The sequence below is a fragment of the Anarhichas minor genome, unplaced genomic scaffold (genome assembly GCF_050575085.1).
Source record: "Anarhichas minor isolate MPS153535 unplaced genomic scaffold, ASM5057508v1 ptg000136l, whole genome shotgun sequence".
In the NCBI taxonomy this organism is placed as follows: domain Eukaryota; kingdom Metazoa; phylum Chordata; class Actinopteri; order Perciformes; family Anarhichadidae; genus Anarhichas; species Anarhichas minor.
In genome coordinates, this window is record NW_027466582.1 from 3209080 (window position 1) to 3224423 (window position 15344).

General features: G+C 41.2%; 1 protein-coding gene across 1 annotated transcript; it reads left to right on the forward strand.

Moving 5' to 3' along the window:
- The first annotated feature begins 578 nt into the window (after positions 1-578).
- evlb (Enah/Vasp-like b) lies at positions 579-13890 on the forward strand. The gene is made up of 13 exons (XM_076083746.1): positions 579-1480; positions 1791-1968; positions 2457-2495; positions 7694-7760; positions 10015-10082; positions 10311-10558; positions 10699-10799; positions 11004-11043; positions 11318-11369; positions 11711-11768; positions 11866-11926; positions 12074-12131; positions 12884-13890. Exons 1-13 carry the CDS (start codon positions 1346-1348, stop codon positions 12919-12921), a joined length of 1143 nt encoding a protein of 380 aa, XP_075939861.1. The 5' UTR covers positions 579-1345; the 3' UTR covers positions 12922-13890.
- Positions 13891-15344: the final 1454 nt, after the last annotated feature.

A 15344-nucleotide genomic window follows, 5' to 3' on the forward strand; every position in this document is an offset into this window, starting at 1 on the left:
ATTCCTTCTATAATATATTTTAAACATGATCCTTATCTTTAATCACGTAGGCTATGATGCACTACTGTCTCTCACTGCAGGCTTCTTCATGCTGCATCCACACACTAAACTCTACAAGCCAAGACTTTTCCCCCTTTTCTCTTTTCCCTCCTTCTCTGACGCAGCTCTTTCCATCGGCCTCAGGGGTCGATCCACTAATTTTAGCTTGGCAAAGAGGCAAAGGCACAGATGGGACTCTTCTCGCTAATCTCATTTGCAAGTCAAAATTGTTTCTCTGTTCCTCCCCTGTGTTTTTTCTCCTCATTCCTCCCATACTTCCACCTTGATCTTCTGTTTTCCTCTTCACTTTGTGGCGATTCAGCACAAGTCTTTTTGTCTGCCATAGAGACAGGTTACAAAATGCCTGTAGCTAGATTATTATTCAACCGCCCTACTGTATGTCTACCAAGGATGCAGGTGATGACGCAGAGCTGTTAGCAAGCTACTGTAGTTAGTGAAGGCACTTGTAAACATAATACTGCAGTATTATGTTTACAAGTGCATAGCTTTGTGATTGATCTTACAGAAATGTAGTTTGGACAAAATGCTTGCTGGGTTTAGGCATCCTGAGTGTCCGGATCCCACAGTTTTCCCATTCTTCCTGATGATGTCTCACTTTTGTCTTTTTAAAGGCTCACTTTTTCAGTTTGGCAGCATATAAAAACTTAGTTCTGGGTTCTTGACCCTGTTGGTAGTGCCACACGGCAGCATTTAGGCATTTTTATGTTGTTTTCTAACAGACGAAAGTGACAAGGAGGCACCTTCACACGACACAAAGTCAATGGAGAGACATGAATCATTTTCCCGTTTCCTCTGTCTCTTTGCATTGTAAAAAAAACACATGGAGAAGGTCATGAAACACCACTTCTGTACTCTTTACAGTACCAGTGTGTGTGTGTGTTACAGTGAGGGAAAGTGGAGGGCAGGCAGACCCAACACTGGAGGCCACACACACACACACACACACACACACACGTTACGATTGCCTCTCATTAACAACATCACCAGATGCTGGACAAGCGCTTGATTACATTCGGATTAGACTATTAGTGTAACACAGGATAAGCAGACTGAGTTGTTGCCTTGTTCACTGTAATGATTTCACTTACATCCTCAGACAAACAGCAGTCACCACTGTTAAAGGTTTAAAAATGGTGATCAACCTTGTGTTTAATTTTGGGCTGTTCTGTTATCTTTTGGTCCACTGTTGAACTGATGAATTCTACACATAACTAACTCCTTCATCTCTGTCCTGTTGTCTCTCTCTCCCAGTGAGCAGAGTATCTGCCAGGCCCGGGCCTCGGTCATGGTCTACGATGACACCAGCAAGAAGTGGGTGCCCATCAAGCCTGGACAGCAGGGATTCAGCCGCATCAACATCTACCACAACACTGCCAACAACACCTTCAGAGTGGTGGGCGTCAAACTGCAGGACCAGCAGGTAACGCTGCCGTGAGACTAGCGTAGATGTGGAGTACATCTCAGACGTTTAGTCAACAGAGAGAGAGATTTCATCAGGCTGTGTGGAGGATTGCAACATGCAGATAACTCAGGCTATTTGGGATTGTTAATAGGAGAAAATAGTTGTGGTTTAAAACAGAAACAGGTGCAGGTGAGAATCGAAGAATACCTTATGTCAAAGTCTGTGTTTGTGTATGCATTAATCCTAGATTTCTCTGGCGTAAAACAGTAATGAGAGCAGTGTTGCAGTGTTTCTTTAGTGAACTACTCCTCTTCCTCCTCCCTCACAGGTGGTCATCAACTACTCCATCGTGAAGGGCCTCAAGTACAACCAGGCCACCCCAACCTTCCACCAGTGGCGGGACGCCAGGCAGGTCTATGGCCTCAACTTCGCCAGCAAGGAGGAGGCCACCACCTTCTCCAACGCCATGCTCTTCGCCCTCAACGTCCTCAGCGCTCAGGATGGAGGTGCGTTTCCCCTCATGGAATGATACTTAAGGAGTCTATTATGGATGATTTCCTCAAGAGCTCACACACATATTACCTGCCTGATGCTCAGCTTCCTGTCTAGAGCACCAGACTGTATTTATTGGCTTCTAGTGCTCACATATGGTCAATTCAGGAAGCAGATTGAACAGGAAACTGAACTCAGCAGAATAAATGCTTGTTATATTGATGGAGGTCATTTTAGAGGCATGTGAACTATATCAGAGCAGTAAAAAGACAATTTTTTATTTCCCTCCAGTTAACGCACATCCTTATATTGTTTTTATAAATCAAGCTAAATATTTGTATGGTAAATATGAACAATGTAAAAGAAACTCAGAGTGCAGCAGGAAGCCATTGATGGACTCACAGTGATTTAGACTGCTGGTGCTTTGTCACACCACTTGTCTTAGCTGCCATGTGATGCCATCTTCTTTTTTCTTTTTCTTTTTTGTTTCTCACCTTTAAAGTCTTCCAGAGCGTTCCCGGTTACAGCCTTGAAATAAGCGGTACGTCGAGATTTGTTTGTATTTGTTTGTAAATATATAAATGTGGAAATGCGTATGTGTTGGTAGATGTGTTTGGATTCAGTACTTAAACTAAGAGCCAATCAACTCTTTAATCAGGCGACAGCCAGGCCTTTCCCATCATATGTGTGTGTGTGTGTGGGGGGGGGGGGGGGGGGGGGGGGGCAACTGCAGCACTTAGCTTAATCTTGTGAGGTTATCATTGTCTTCAAAGCAGGCCGGGGATCAAGTCGCACACAAATCTATGTTATTAGTTCCAGCTGTGTTTTCCTGCTTATAAAAGACTTATTACAAATGGTGGATACACATGCAAGAGAGCCAATCTTATCCTCTTGAGCTCTCCGTGTGTTCGAGTGTGTGTATGTGTATGTGTAGTAAAAGGCAGGACAGACGAATTGATGTAGAGCGAGAGGCAGAGTGAGTATCGCAGCTCGCCCGTCATTACTGGAGCTGCAGCTGCAGTCCCCTCCAGCCTCTTAATTTGAGTGAGTCATTGAGAAGACCTCCCCTGGGTCCCGTGCTAGAGAGCAGATCTTTTCATCTGCCTAATAACACGGGACGGGGAACAAAGAGGCTCGAGTGACAGCAGCCAAACAGAAGTGCACAAAAAAATAAAACACAAGAGGAGGATACACAGACACACACACACTCGACAGAGAGCCAGGCTGGAAGCGTTCATGCTACCAGCTCGCTGCGATACAGCAGTGACTCCAACACACAAATAGCAGCTTTCATGACCGTGTGTGTGTATGTGTGTGTGAGAGACAGACAGAAAGAGGCATTTAATTAGAAAGTATTTTGATTTGTGTCGCTGCCTTTTTTCTTCCCTCCTACATGGCAGAAGATCTAATTTGTGTGCTTATAGACTTAAACACATTCACCCTCGTAAGGCAAAGATCAGGATGTCTTGGGATTTTCCCTTCACTCAAAGCAGGTGTGCCGGCCCCCTCTAGTGGTAAGAAGGTCACAACCTGACCTTTTGTCCTCACATTAGAGCACAGTGTAAACACCATAGACTCTAGCAGAAGTAATGAGCAATAAACACTGGTTTAGTCAGAAAGACACTTCCTTTCACCTGTAAGAGTGAAACGATCAGGTGTAAAGACCCATGTCAAATTCTGCTCCAGCGCTAAAATACTGAGTTGATTATTGTTTGATGATCAAAAAAGATGAAGACAAAATGAAGAGATTCCAGTTTGATGATTGTTTCGACCAGAACGATGGAAATAAGTCCTGGACTTTGTCGTTTTATTCCTGACAATGTCTCATACAAACTAAACTAAACTAAAACCAAGTCATTAATCAAATATGCCAAAACAAGTGCTAACAGCTTCACAACTGGAAATAATAGAGTTGAATACAAGGAGATTTTTATTATTATTATAATTATAATTTTTACCATTATTTCTTACCTTTTAATAGAGTAAATTATTCATTGGCTTATTGAACAAACTAATGACACATCCATTTTTCTGTGGGACATTTAAATGATAGCTCGTTTGACCTGTATGTACGAGGCTCATTCTGGACCAGGGATGAATGTGGATCAGCTCGCTGTATTATGTGTGTGTGTAGGTGTGTGTGTGTGTGTGTGTGTGTGTGTGTGTGTGTGTGTGTGTGTGTGTGTGTGTGTGTGTGTGTGTGTGTGTGTGTGTCTGTGTAGGTGTGTGTGTGTGTGTGTGTGTGTGTGTGTGTGTGTGTGTGTGTGGCATTAGGCAGCGCAGCCCACAGACAAACCCGACCTTTTGAAACATTAACCAGAGATGCTCGCTGCGCTGCTGCTGCCCGCAGGTGTGGGTTACAAGAAGATGACAGATGATACTGTGGCTGGGAGGGGGGAGGAAGGAAGGCAGGTGAGGAGAGAGAGAGAGAGAGAGAGAGAGAGAGAGATCGAGAGGGAGGTAATGGAGGGAGGAAGGGCAGCTGAAGCCGAAACATGGTCAGCGGGGAGTGGGTCTGTCAGTGCCTCTGTGTCTGCTACAGCCGGTTCCTCTTCTTCAGCATGTCATGTAGGTACTAAAGATCCCTGTGTGTGTCTGAACTTTTATTTCAAGTTTGCGTGTGTTTATAGCTTATTAAAGGTTGTGGTGTCCATTCATACAAATGTGTGACTTCCCCATTTTCTGTCCTGTCTTATGTACCACAGAGTTCTACCTCAGTGGAATCATTTTGGTTTTAAAAACCGACTTGAGTAAAAGTAAAGACTGGCCCATTTTTAAAGTTATTGAGCCACCAGAGTAGAAAGAACGTTGCTTCTCTGAACTTTACGGCTTTCAAAGGGCTGACAGGACAGATTTCAGACATTAATTTTAATGAAAAATAACTGGAACCTGCAACATAAAGTGCACAAAATGCTGCAAAGTGATTCTTCTTGAGAGTTGGCAACATTCACACTCTGTAACGGAGGCAACTTCTGCTTTATTGGATATTGATATCTTGGAGAGAGACAGGATGACATGCAGCAAAGAGGCTGCGTGTAATGAAATCATATATGGAGATATAGTTATATACAATAACGTTGTCTAAATTGATAATAATAAGCTAATGATAACTCAAATTTCTCTGAAAATCTGAATATTTTGCTTTAAAGTAGTTTAAAGTTGAAATTAGAAAATACTCCATATTTAATCCACACAGGAGTAAACAAAACCATGTGGTTATTTCATATAGACTACTTAAAACATGCTATATCGTGATGTATATTGTTATTGAGATATAAAATGACCCATATCATGATTGAAGATTTTGGTTATAGCTCGAGCTGGAAATGACTCTTGATACTTGGTTCTTGATAAATTACACTAGTTGAGTAAAAGTGAATTTCCTGACATACACAAAAAAAGCTCTCGCTACTTTTTTAAATAATTCCTGTAAGTGATAGAATATATATATATTGATTGTATATTAATCCTGAAACAACAAGTCAGTGAACCACAGGAATTTAATTGACAGTTTTGATAATCAGTAAATTTTTTAAGTAATTCATCAAACATAAAAAATACCTTCCAAATGCAACAGATGAAAAGTTCAATGCCCCTCTTGTGTCTGTCTGTTAGATATAAAGCTACCGCAGTTAGCTTAGCTTAGCTTAGCACAAAGACTGGAAGCAGCTAGTCTGACTCTACAACCACCTACATGTCTTAAAAAAGGCTAACAAGGTTGCTAACAAGTGGTTAAATGAGGCTACAAAGCATCATCATGCTGACTAGTCCGCCTTCACAGCCCTGTAGTGTTTACTATCGCTCATGTGTCAGTGGTGCAGTTGGTTTATAGGCTAACGTTAGCTTTTTGCTTTTGGCATTTTTCAAAATGATCTTATGAGCTGAACAAAACGTGGAAGTATCATAAATTGTGTTCAACGCAGAGGTTATTTTCTGCAATAATCCTAAATCCCTTTGAAAAAAATCCCATTGACTTTTTCTAAAGGGAGCCGGTGTGATGCTAGCTCGCAGGTTGGCCTACAAAAATACATCATCCCTGCAGCACACAGACTTCAGACCCCAAAACTAACTTCACATTGTTGTCCTACCCACATGTGTAAATAACACAGACATGTTTAAAACTACCATTAAGTGGAACATCTCTTATAAAGTTTCTTTATTTTTTTCCCGTCTCAGTCCTGATCTCCGTTAAAGATGAATGAATCTATAGATTAATGAGATAATCGTCGCAGTATTTGTGTTTGAGAGAAACATTGTTTGTAATAAGTGTGAGTGTCTTTGGGATGAGGTACCTGATAGCAGGCGTGAGTCAGCTCCTTTGTCGTCCTGTGTTATTTTGGGGTTTCTGTTACTCGATCAACCATCGGCTCACCAGAGTCTCTTCCATTAGAGATGTGAGCAGTGGAGAGGATCGTCAGTGAGGATTGACCCTGAGAAGAGCCTGACTGGAGAGCTGTAAAAGCTGTTATGTCAGAGACACCTTTCATTAGACAGAAGAGGTCAGGCTCTTTGGAAGCGACCCAAATGGAGGACAATATTGTTTTTGTTTTGTTCACATCGACGCCGGCTTTCCATTAGCGATTGACTGCAAACCGACCACAAATCAACAAAGTGCAACGTTTCTCCTCTGTTCCCATAACTTTAAAATGACTTCATCGCATTCCTCATTTTTCAAAAAGAGGCCGCTGCCAAACCACAAATGTGAACGTAAATTCTGAACCTTTGCTCTCAAGTTGTTGTCAGGGGGAACGATGAAGATTAATATTGTCCCAGAGGAGTTCGGCGATGAGAAAAAGTTTTGTTGAAAACTGATGATTCTCTCTGATTAGATTGTAGTCCCTGAGTTAAAGTCCTTTTGTCCTCATCTTATCGTGTCTGCAATTAATTACATTCCCTATCTGGCTCTCCATCTGCAGATCTCACTTACGGTGTTAAACGGATTACATCCAAGTGCCTTGTAGCTCAAAATGTCCTCATGAGCAAGAGGCGGAGATCGCTCACTAAAGGGAGTCCCAGATCTTTGATATTGAGCCTCCTCCTCTCCTGGGATTTCTTTTCATCAATAAACTGACTTTACATCTTGTAACACAACATTGTCCAGGCGGATTGTGATGAAAGAAAGAAGCAGGGATGAACAGTCTTCGAGCTTTTATCAAAACTTTTAAGGGTGTTACAGAAACTCTTGTCGACTCTTGTCTTAGGCGACAGAATTTCCTCTGCTCCCAATTTAAGGTTGCCAAACCTCGCTCTGGTTCATAACCCTTAACCACAAGTTGCATTTTATCACAGAATATTACTCGCGAGTCTCGGGCGGACTTCTCTGTGTGTGAGCTTTGTGTGTGTTTGATGGGTGTATTGTTCCCAGGCAGAAGTAAAGTGAGCGTCATGTATTCTTAATAGCACATTGTGGGTAACAGGAGTAAACACGCTCTCTCTCTTATGTGCACACACACTTTGTATTACTGTCTGCTTGCCTCCGACTGAACAAGCGGATGAACCAATTACCAAGAGTGAGGGATTAATGTGCTTTTCATTGCTCAATCTGGAAGAAAGAGGACATAATGATCAAGTGCTGTTTAAGTCATTTCATCGTTAATTGTCTTTTGACTGGCACTAATTTCAATTAACATTATGCTGCTTGTAATGGATTACGGTCAACTTCACTTTATCTTTGTTTTCTCTCTCTCTCTCTCTCTCTCTCTCTCACTCTCTCTCTCTCTCTCTCTTTTGCATCTTTAGGTCCAGCTGTCCAGCGCCATGTCCAGAATGGACCAACCTCAGATGAGATGGAAGTTCAGAGAGCGAGGTAAAGTTTATTTACTGAAATGGTTGAACAATATTTAAATATATTTAAAGCCCCTGAAAATGTGGCTTCAAATCTTAAAGGAACTCTCTATTAGCAGAAATAGAATATAAAATGTATAAGTATGTATTCTTTTGTGTATATTCAGCTGAGCTGTTGTGTTTTCGTTTAGAATGAGCCGTGTATTAGAGAGTCCTCTTCACGGAGTCCACCATGTTTCTACAGTATCCCAGAAGGGACAAACCAAAAAAAACACAAATACATAAAATCACTCATGTGTTGTTACCAAAGCTGTGGCAGAATAATGTGTTTTCATGTAGGACCCCATCGCTCATGACAAGAAGCTGGTTGAGACTCCTCTCTTTAAGTGACACTCCAAAAGACTGGGGGTTTTGAAAAAAAGATAAAAGATTCTCAGCTATGTTTAGAGCTCCTCACCTGTGATGTGACATTCACGGCCTGCTTCCAAAATGTTTACCGGTGAGACTCGTTGTGTATTAGTGAAGGTAAGATGACTCGTTCAGGACATTTAACTGAATTATCTCCAAACCAGCGGATGAACTTTAGGTGAACTCAATCCAAACCACTATAGTGGTTGAGATTATGGTCGAGAGCTTTGGCCCCGTGTGTCTGACAACCTGTCACACAGAATGAGAATGAACTCTAAAATATGCAGACAGCTGCCTTCAGTGAATTGTATTCCAACTCTCTTTCATCCCTCTCTAATTCCCTCTTATCTGCCGGCCTCCCAGGACTAACTCACATGGGTAACAGTGAGATTTAAAAAAAAATAGGGCTAAAACACACGTTTTTTTCTTCTGAATCATACTGGCAGATTAAATAATCCAAAAATAATGGATGAGCAGTATTGGAAATAATGCTTGAGGCAGTTTCCATGGCTTACGAAGCGGCCAGCATTTCCTCCACTGTGGCCACGGTTCTTCTCTCCCCCTCAGAGACACAACTAAGTCTGTTTTTAAACCTATTCCAGGTCTCTGCCTATTGGTTCATCCAAATGCCAGAGCTTAAGAGTACAAATATGATGGGAGTTACGGCTCCCTCTGATCCCATGTCTGCTAAACGGAACCTCTGGCACAAAAGGATTACGTCTGTGATTGTGAGGGGAGATTGTGTGCTTACGCGTGTGCATTTTTCGTTTGTGTGTGTGTGTGTGTGTGTCTGTGTGTGTGTCAGGGGATGCAAATTAATTTGACTGAGGTCTCTCCAGCGGCAGCAGGGTAGTGTTGCTCAGCAGCTCTGCTCCGAACTGCGCGTGTTGCTGTCACATCGAGAAGGCTGCTGGCTCAGCACTTCTGCACTCCAACACACAGCTGGAAAATTCCACTTCTTCTCAACGAGCTGTCTCCCTTTTCTCTCTCTTTCTCTATTTCTCTCTCTCTCTCTCTCTCTCTCTTTCTCTCTCCTGAGTCGTGACACACATATGCTTTTCATATCAAAGACAGAGATTTGTGAGGAAAGATGGGGAAGGTTTGATGGGCCGGAGATGAAGGAGAGACAGCGATGTGGGTTTGGACAGACGAGGAGAAGGACGTTGGCTTCATGCTGCAACTGTGACGCAATGCCAAAGAAACACTTGAGTAGATGACTTAGTGTCGTGTTAAGTCTACAAGCTACACGTATCAAAGCTGCCTTCAGTGTGATGACAGCGTGGATGTCTAAAGAGAAGTCACAGCGTTAGGGGCGGGGCTCCGTTCATTCTAATGGAAGTTGCTCTGTGAATGAAGCAAAATAAGTTTGACTTCCGAGTATAAAATTTAGATTTAATAATCTTAAAGGTCTGCTCCATGTGTGAAGAGGCAACCATGTTAGCCATATCAACTTTACAAGAGGATAATGTGTCAGTGTTGTGTGGCCACAAAAGAAAATTAGAGAAATGAATGACTTTAAAAATGGTTTAAAGCAGCCGCTGATGAAGACCTAAGAAGAAGGATTGTATTTTGTCTCCTCTATCTGTATAAACTGGGGAAAAGAAACAGTAAAATTGTATTTGTGAACCGTCATCCTTGATATATTCAGTGCTGGTCCCAGCTTGTGCACAATAGGCCCTGCAGTAATTACTGCGTGTGAAGCCTTCTGAGGTTACTTTTATTTGGACCTGATGAAGTTTCTTGCTGCAGCTTTGAGGCAGCGGTTGGCTGCACTGTTCCTGCAGGATAGTAAAATGACAGAACCACGAATGTGACTTGACATTTGTGCATGTTAAGTGACCGGCAGTGTTTCCTTCTTGTGTCTTTAGGCAGATGATGGAGCAGCAGCAGCAAATGCAGGCGCACATGGAGCGGGAGCTACGGTCGTCCAACTCAGGTACTCACATTAAGGGGAGACCCCCCCCCAGGTGAATAGGGAAACATTTAAAAAACAAACATGTTTGTGCCCGTAGTGTCTCGCCGTAAAGAGCACACGTCAACTGAAGTGTATATAATAAGACTCTTTGTATCGTCTACCATAAAATATACATTCTTAAGTGCGGATACATACCCTTGTAAACAGATTGAGTCTTCTCCATCTTCACATGTCACTCTTTCCCTCCAGGTTCTCCTTTCCAGGGCCACCCTGCAGTGCTCTCCGTGGCCCCCCCAGTAATACCTCCTCCAATGAACATGGGTGGCCCTCCTCCCCCTCCACCACCGCCGGGACCTCCACCACCTTCAGCCGGGGCACCCCCGCCTCCGCTCCCACCTCCGCTTCCCATGGGTGGAGGGAGTGACGCAGACGAACCCCCCGCCCAGACGGGCCTTGCCGCGATGATCGCCGGAGCCAAACTGCGCCGCGTTCAAAGAGTGAGACATCAGTTTATCTTTGAGACTTCAGGCGGGCACGATGTAACTGGATTATCTCCAACAAACCTGGCTGACACACTCTTGAATTGTTTACTATTTGTGCACACCAGAGAGTAACGTCACTCCTCTCCTTTCCCCAGCCCCAAGACGAAAGCTCTTCAGGCGCCAAAAACGATGCCAACCGCTCAAGTGGAGGAAGCGGAGGACTGATGGAGGAGATGAACGCTCTGTTGGCGCGAAGGTCAGAGCAATGAGTTGAGAAAACCACAAAAACAATTTGGCGTCGACATCCTGCAGCTAAATTAGATGTAATCGGTCACTGAAGCCTTTAATCAACGGGTGGTTCAGGATTCATAAGTGATAATTATTATTATTACGCTCTTCAAAACTGTTGACATTGGATGAAATGCCCTCTTCTTACTTGAGGATTCTTCTTTCCCCCCAGAAGGAAAGCAGCCTCAGAGAGGCCCGAGGACAGCCAAAATGTGAGTGAACAGAAAACAGTGATGTTTGCTATTCATGAAGCCGGTGTTCACTCTGTGATTTACAAAGATAATTGGGGTGATAATTGAGGCAGTTGTGATTGTGATTAGATGAGCATGATTACTGTTATTTTGATGTTTTATATGTATTGTGATGAAAACAATCACGGCAATGAGGAAAACAAACAAAGGATGAAGGAAAAGGAATATGAAAGAAACTGATGTTGTACTGACGACATGTAGTAATACATGAATTAATCCCCGTGTCTTCCTTTAGGACGACCCAAATTCTCCGTCACCCAGCACCCGGAGTGGACAGAATGCCACAGGTGGGGAAAACTGAGCACTATGTTTGGTGTATTTTCCATGGTTTGGGGTATCTCTTATAGTCTCAGAGGAAGTCAAACATATTGAAAAAGAAATATACACAGAGAAACACATCTGATGTAAGTGGAAGAAAGAGGCTGTTATATGTTTTACAGGACTCATCTGTATCTATATATATCCACTGTACAGTGTGTGTTTTGGAGGCTTGTGATTAGAGGATAGTGGTTATAATGCCTCTTGATACAATTAAAAGTTTCTTTAAAGATGATGTGAAAGAAAATAAAACAGAGAAGAATACATTATGTGTGAATGTCAGTAAATCCTGGTTGTTCCTGTCGTCTAGATGGAGCAAAGAAGCCGTGGGACCGAGCTAACTCTGCAGACAGGTCAATGGCTTCGAGGTGAGAGCTGGAAGCAGCATTGGATGTGTCTGTGAGGCAGAACAACAGCAGGGAATCTGACAAAGAGTGATTCTTGTTTATTTGTTTTATCACGCAGGGTACGGCCCGCGGGGGGAGGCAGCGACGCAGACTCGTTAGACCTTGATAGAATGAAACAGGTAAAGAAAACACAGACAGACCACTTAACTGTCCAAAATCAGTTGTTTTCCGAAAGTTAATACAGATTCTTCTCATCGTGTACAAGGATTTCTACAGTAAATAAACACATGTGTGATGAACACTTATTGATCTATTTGCTTCATTAGGAAATCTTGGAAGAGGTGTTTCGTGAATTGCACAAAGTGAAGGATGAAATCATCGATGGTATGTTTAATTTTCTCTTGAAACACTTAATCAATCAACATTTAGGGACACTGTCTCTCCTCTGATTTATGTTAATGACTATTTAATTGGAAATCTCACCAGTTGGATGATGATCGTTTGGTAGTTATGTAGAGTTGTGACCACTAGGTTGCACTAGAGTCACAGAAACCTTAACATGGAAACTTAATATGTCAAAGCATACCGCTACCACAAGCACTATTTTAAAACATGGATAGATTGTGTTTATGTCAATATTCTTATTTCTTTAATGGTTAAAAATGTGTTAAATATCTTGCATTATAAGAATGTTTATCATATTGTGAGCGTGTGAATGGATAATGTTACTGAATTGATTGCACAAATATAATAAATAAAATGTATGGAGGTACTCTGTAAACATATTTATGGAGGGTACTCCGTAAACATATTTGTTTACTGACAGCTTGATGGAGTAGCAGCAGGGGGCGGGGCTTAGTGAAGGGTCAATACCAAACCACCCTGATTACATCACTATGACATAATCAGGGTTACTTTTTAAACTTGGGAATTATCCCCCCAGAACTGGAGAAGATGTTATACAAATGTTTTCACAGGATGTGTTTTGCTTCTGATGACTTAACTGTTGACGAAGTGCCCTTTTAATGAGTCACTCCAGGTCCCCACATAGGACAATGGAGGCAGAGTGTCGTGTTATGAGGGTTGTTAACAGGGCATTGTGAACCTAACGTTGTCCCTATGTTTTCTCTCTACAGCCATTAGACATGAACTCAGTCGAATTAGCACGACATAATCTTTCACAGCCACTCCCCCGACATGAACCACCTTTTTGAACCATTGCCCCTGCCGCTGTGGCCCTGAGGAGGAGGAGGAGGAGGAGGAGGAGGAGAGAAGTCAGGAATGGAGGCCCAAACTGTGACATCTACTCACCCTGTTCAGCTGTGGTGTTGAAGCAACGCGGCAACGTTGCTGTGACACCTGAGACATGTCTGTGTAACATTTGGTTTGTTTGTTTGAATGGGGCTCACTCTCGCACTGATTCCTCTGATTTCCTCACATTTTCTGTTTCTGTTTGTTCGCCCGTTTCGCCCCTCTGTCCTCTGCCTGAAGAAAAATGGATAAAATTCATATGGTTTTATTTTTTTTGGTTAAAGCTTTTTATTATTATTAATATTACTATTATTACTACTATCATTTTCATTATTATTACTATCATTGTTATGATTGTCACTGTAATGTTGAAATGAGTAGTAGTGTAGTGAGTACAATGGTAATAATGAGGAAATGATCATGAGAATATGGTAGTAATTATAATGTCAATAATTATAACTGCACATCATTTTATGTTAGCCATTTTTATTTTATATTGTTTGTTTTCATTTATTTTTGTTTTAGATACAGCTGCAAGCACTTCCCCAAAAAAGATGTCTCATCATTTAACCTGGAACATTTTTTTAAAGGTTTTTTATCCCTTTCGCCAACACGGCTATGTGTGGAACCACGGCAGAAAAATACAGGCTCTGACCTGAAACCGAGGGTGGAATAAACTTCTTTGGATATTGCAATCTTATAAACAAAAAAAAATAAAAAATAATACACCAGAGTATTTGTGATCATGTTGTTAATAAAATGTTTATTGGCTGCAAGGATATGGTGAAGTATTTTTCATTTTATTCTCTCCTTTTAATACAAAGTGCTTCCTGGTTGACAACAAAAAAAAGAAACGCACTAACTTTAAAAATGAATTCAAATAAAACTGTGAACAACGTCTTGGACTAATGAGGCTGTCTTGTTCCTTTTGTGTTTGTTCTGGTGCTATTTCGATGCCTGTCTTGTGATTTTGTCTGACTCCAATTTTTTTTAAACACAAAAACATGTGCTTATTGAATAGATGCCATAGATTCAGGCTGGTGCAGCGGAAGAGAAGTGTGGGTAGTCTGAGCAGTTTTTGTGCAACCTTATTGTGTTATGCAAGTGCTGCACACAATCTAGGATGCTGTTAAAGTTTCCTGCAAAAATACATTCAAAAGATAAACCCAGATAATCAGTTAATGTATTGATTTATATATTTACTTGGTGTTCGAGAAAGTGATTGATATAAAATGTAATTCATTATAACATCAATTCATAAATTCAATCAAAGGGGTGTGTTCCTGATTTTTTTTTTTAAATGCTAATTTCCACAGCTTTCCATGTACATACTATATTTAGTAAGTTGAATAAAAACTTAGCTGATGCAGCAATGGCAGAATTTGTCAGTTGAGGTCACAGAACTGATAATAAACGTTGAAACCCTTCATGAACTCGTGCTGGACTATCAAAAAAATCTAAATAAAAGCAGTTAAGATTAACCAATAAAACTACTATCAATCTGTCGTGGCCATTTGTCCAAACATAAATCAAAGGGCCACTGATGCACCGTGGGTTTGTGGTTTACTCAAAAGACTTCATTGTCCATACAGGATCGCTGTTTCTCATGATTTAATTAACAAAACAAGCAAGCAAGCAAACATAAGAACAAAGAAAATCCTATCGCTGCCTCTCCTGCTCTTGTAAAAAACCATAGGCCCACCCCGGTGCGTGCTGGTCCTGTACCTGCGCCCACAGTGTTACCCAATTCATGAACAAACGAACAAACCCCAAAACTATACTAAACATATAAAAGTATGCTAAACAACAATGACTATCAAAAGAAAAAGCTATCTAAATATATATATTAAAAAATCTAACCTAAATAAGCAAAAATCTAGAATGATTAAACAATACTACTTATGGATAAAATAACTAAATACTAAGATCAAATAAATAGCTCCTACGCACATAACACTGTATCAAAAAAGACTAAATAAGCAACTTTTATTAAATGGATTTGGGATCTGGTCACGTGTGATGAACATTTGCTATTTTGGGTATTTTATTGACAAAATTGGAATATTTGAAAAAATAATATAAGAAAACAAACGAAGCTTAATGATAGTTATAGCTCTAATTTGAAAAACATCGATATAACAATTGGATAATATGTTCACGGCATTGACTATAATTATGTAATGTACCTCTTATCATATGCATTAAAAGAAATATGTTCAAATGAGTGCTTATGGGACAAATACATCAAAACCTCATGTCAACAAACCACTGTAATCAAGTTATCGCTGGGTTCACCAACATCTCGCGATGTTTCAGTATTGGAGAGCATAGTGGCGACGAGAACGA

Excerpts from the sequence above, each read along its gene's own strand:
- evlb (XM_076083746.1), top strand. The coding sequence starts at position 1,346 with ATGGTCTACGATGACACCAGCAAGAAGTGGGTGCCCATCAAGCCTGGA. Across the intron at positions 2,496-7,693 it reads TTACAGCCTTGAAATAAGCG|GTCCAGCTGTCCAGCGCCAT; the intron begins GTACGTCGAGAT and ends TTGCATCTTTAG. Across the intron at positions 12,132-12,883 it reads GAAGGATGAAATCATCGATG|CCATTAGACATGAACTCAGT; the intron begins GTATGTTTAATT and ends TTCTCTCTACAG.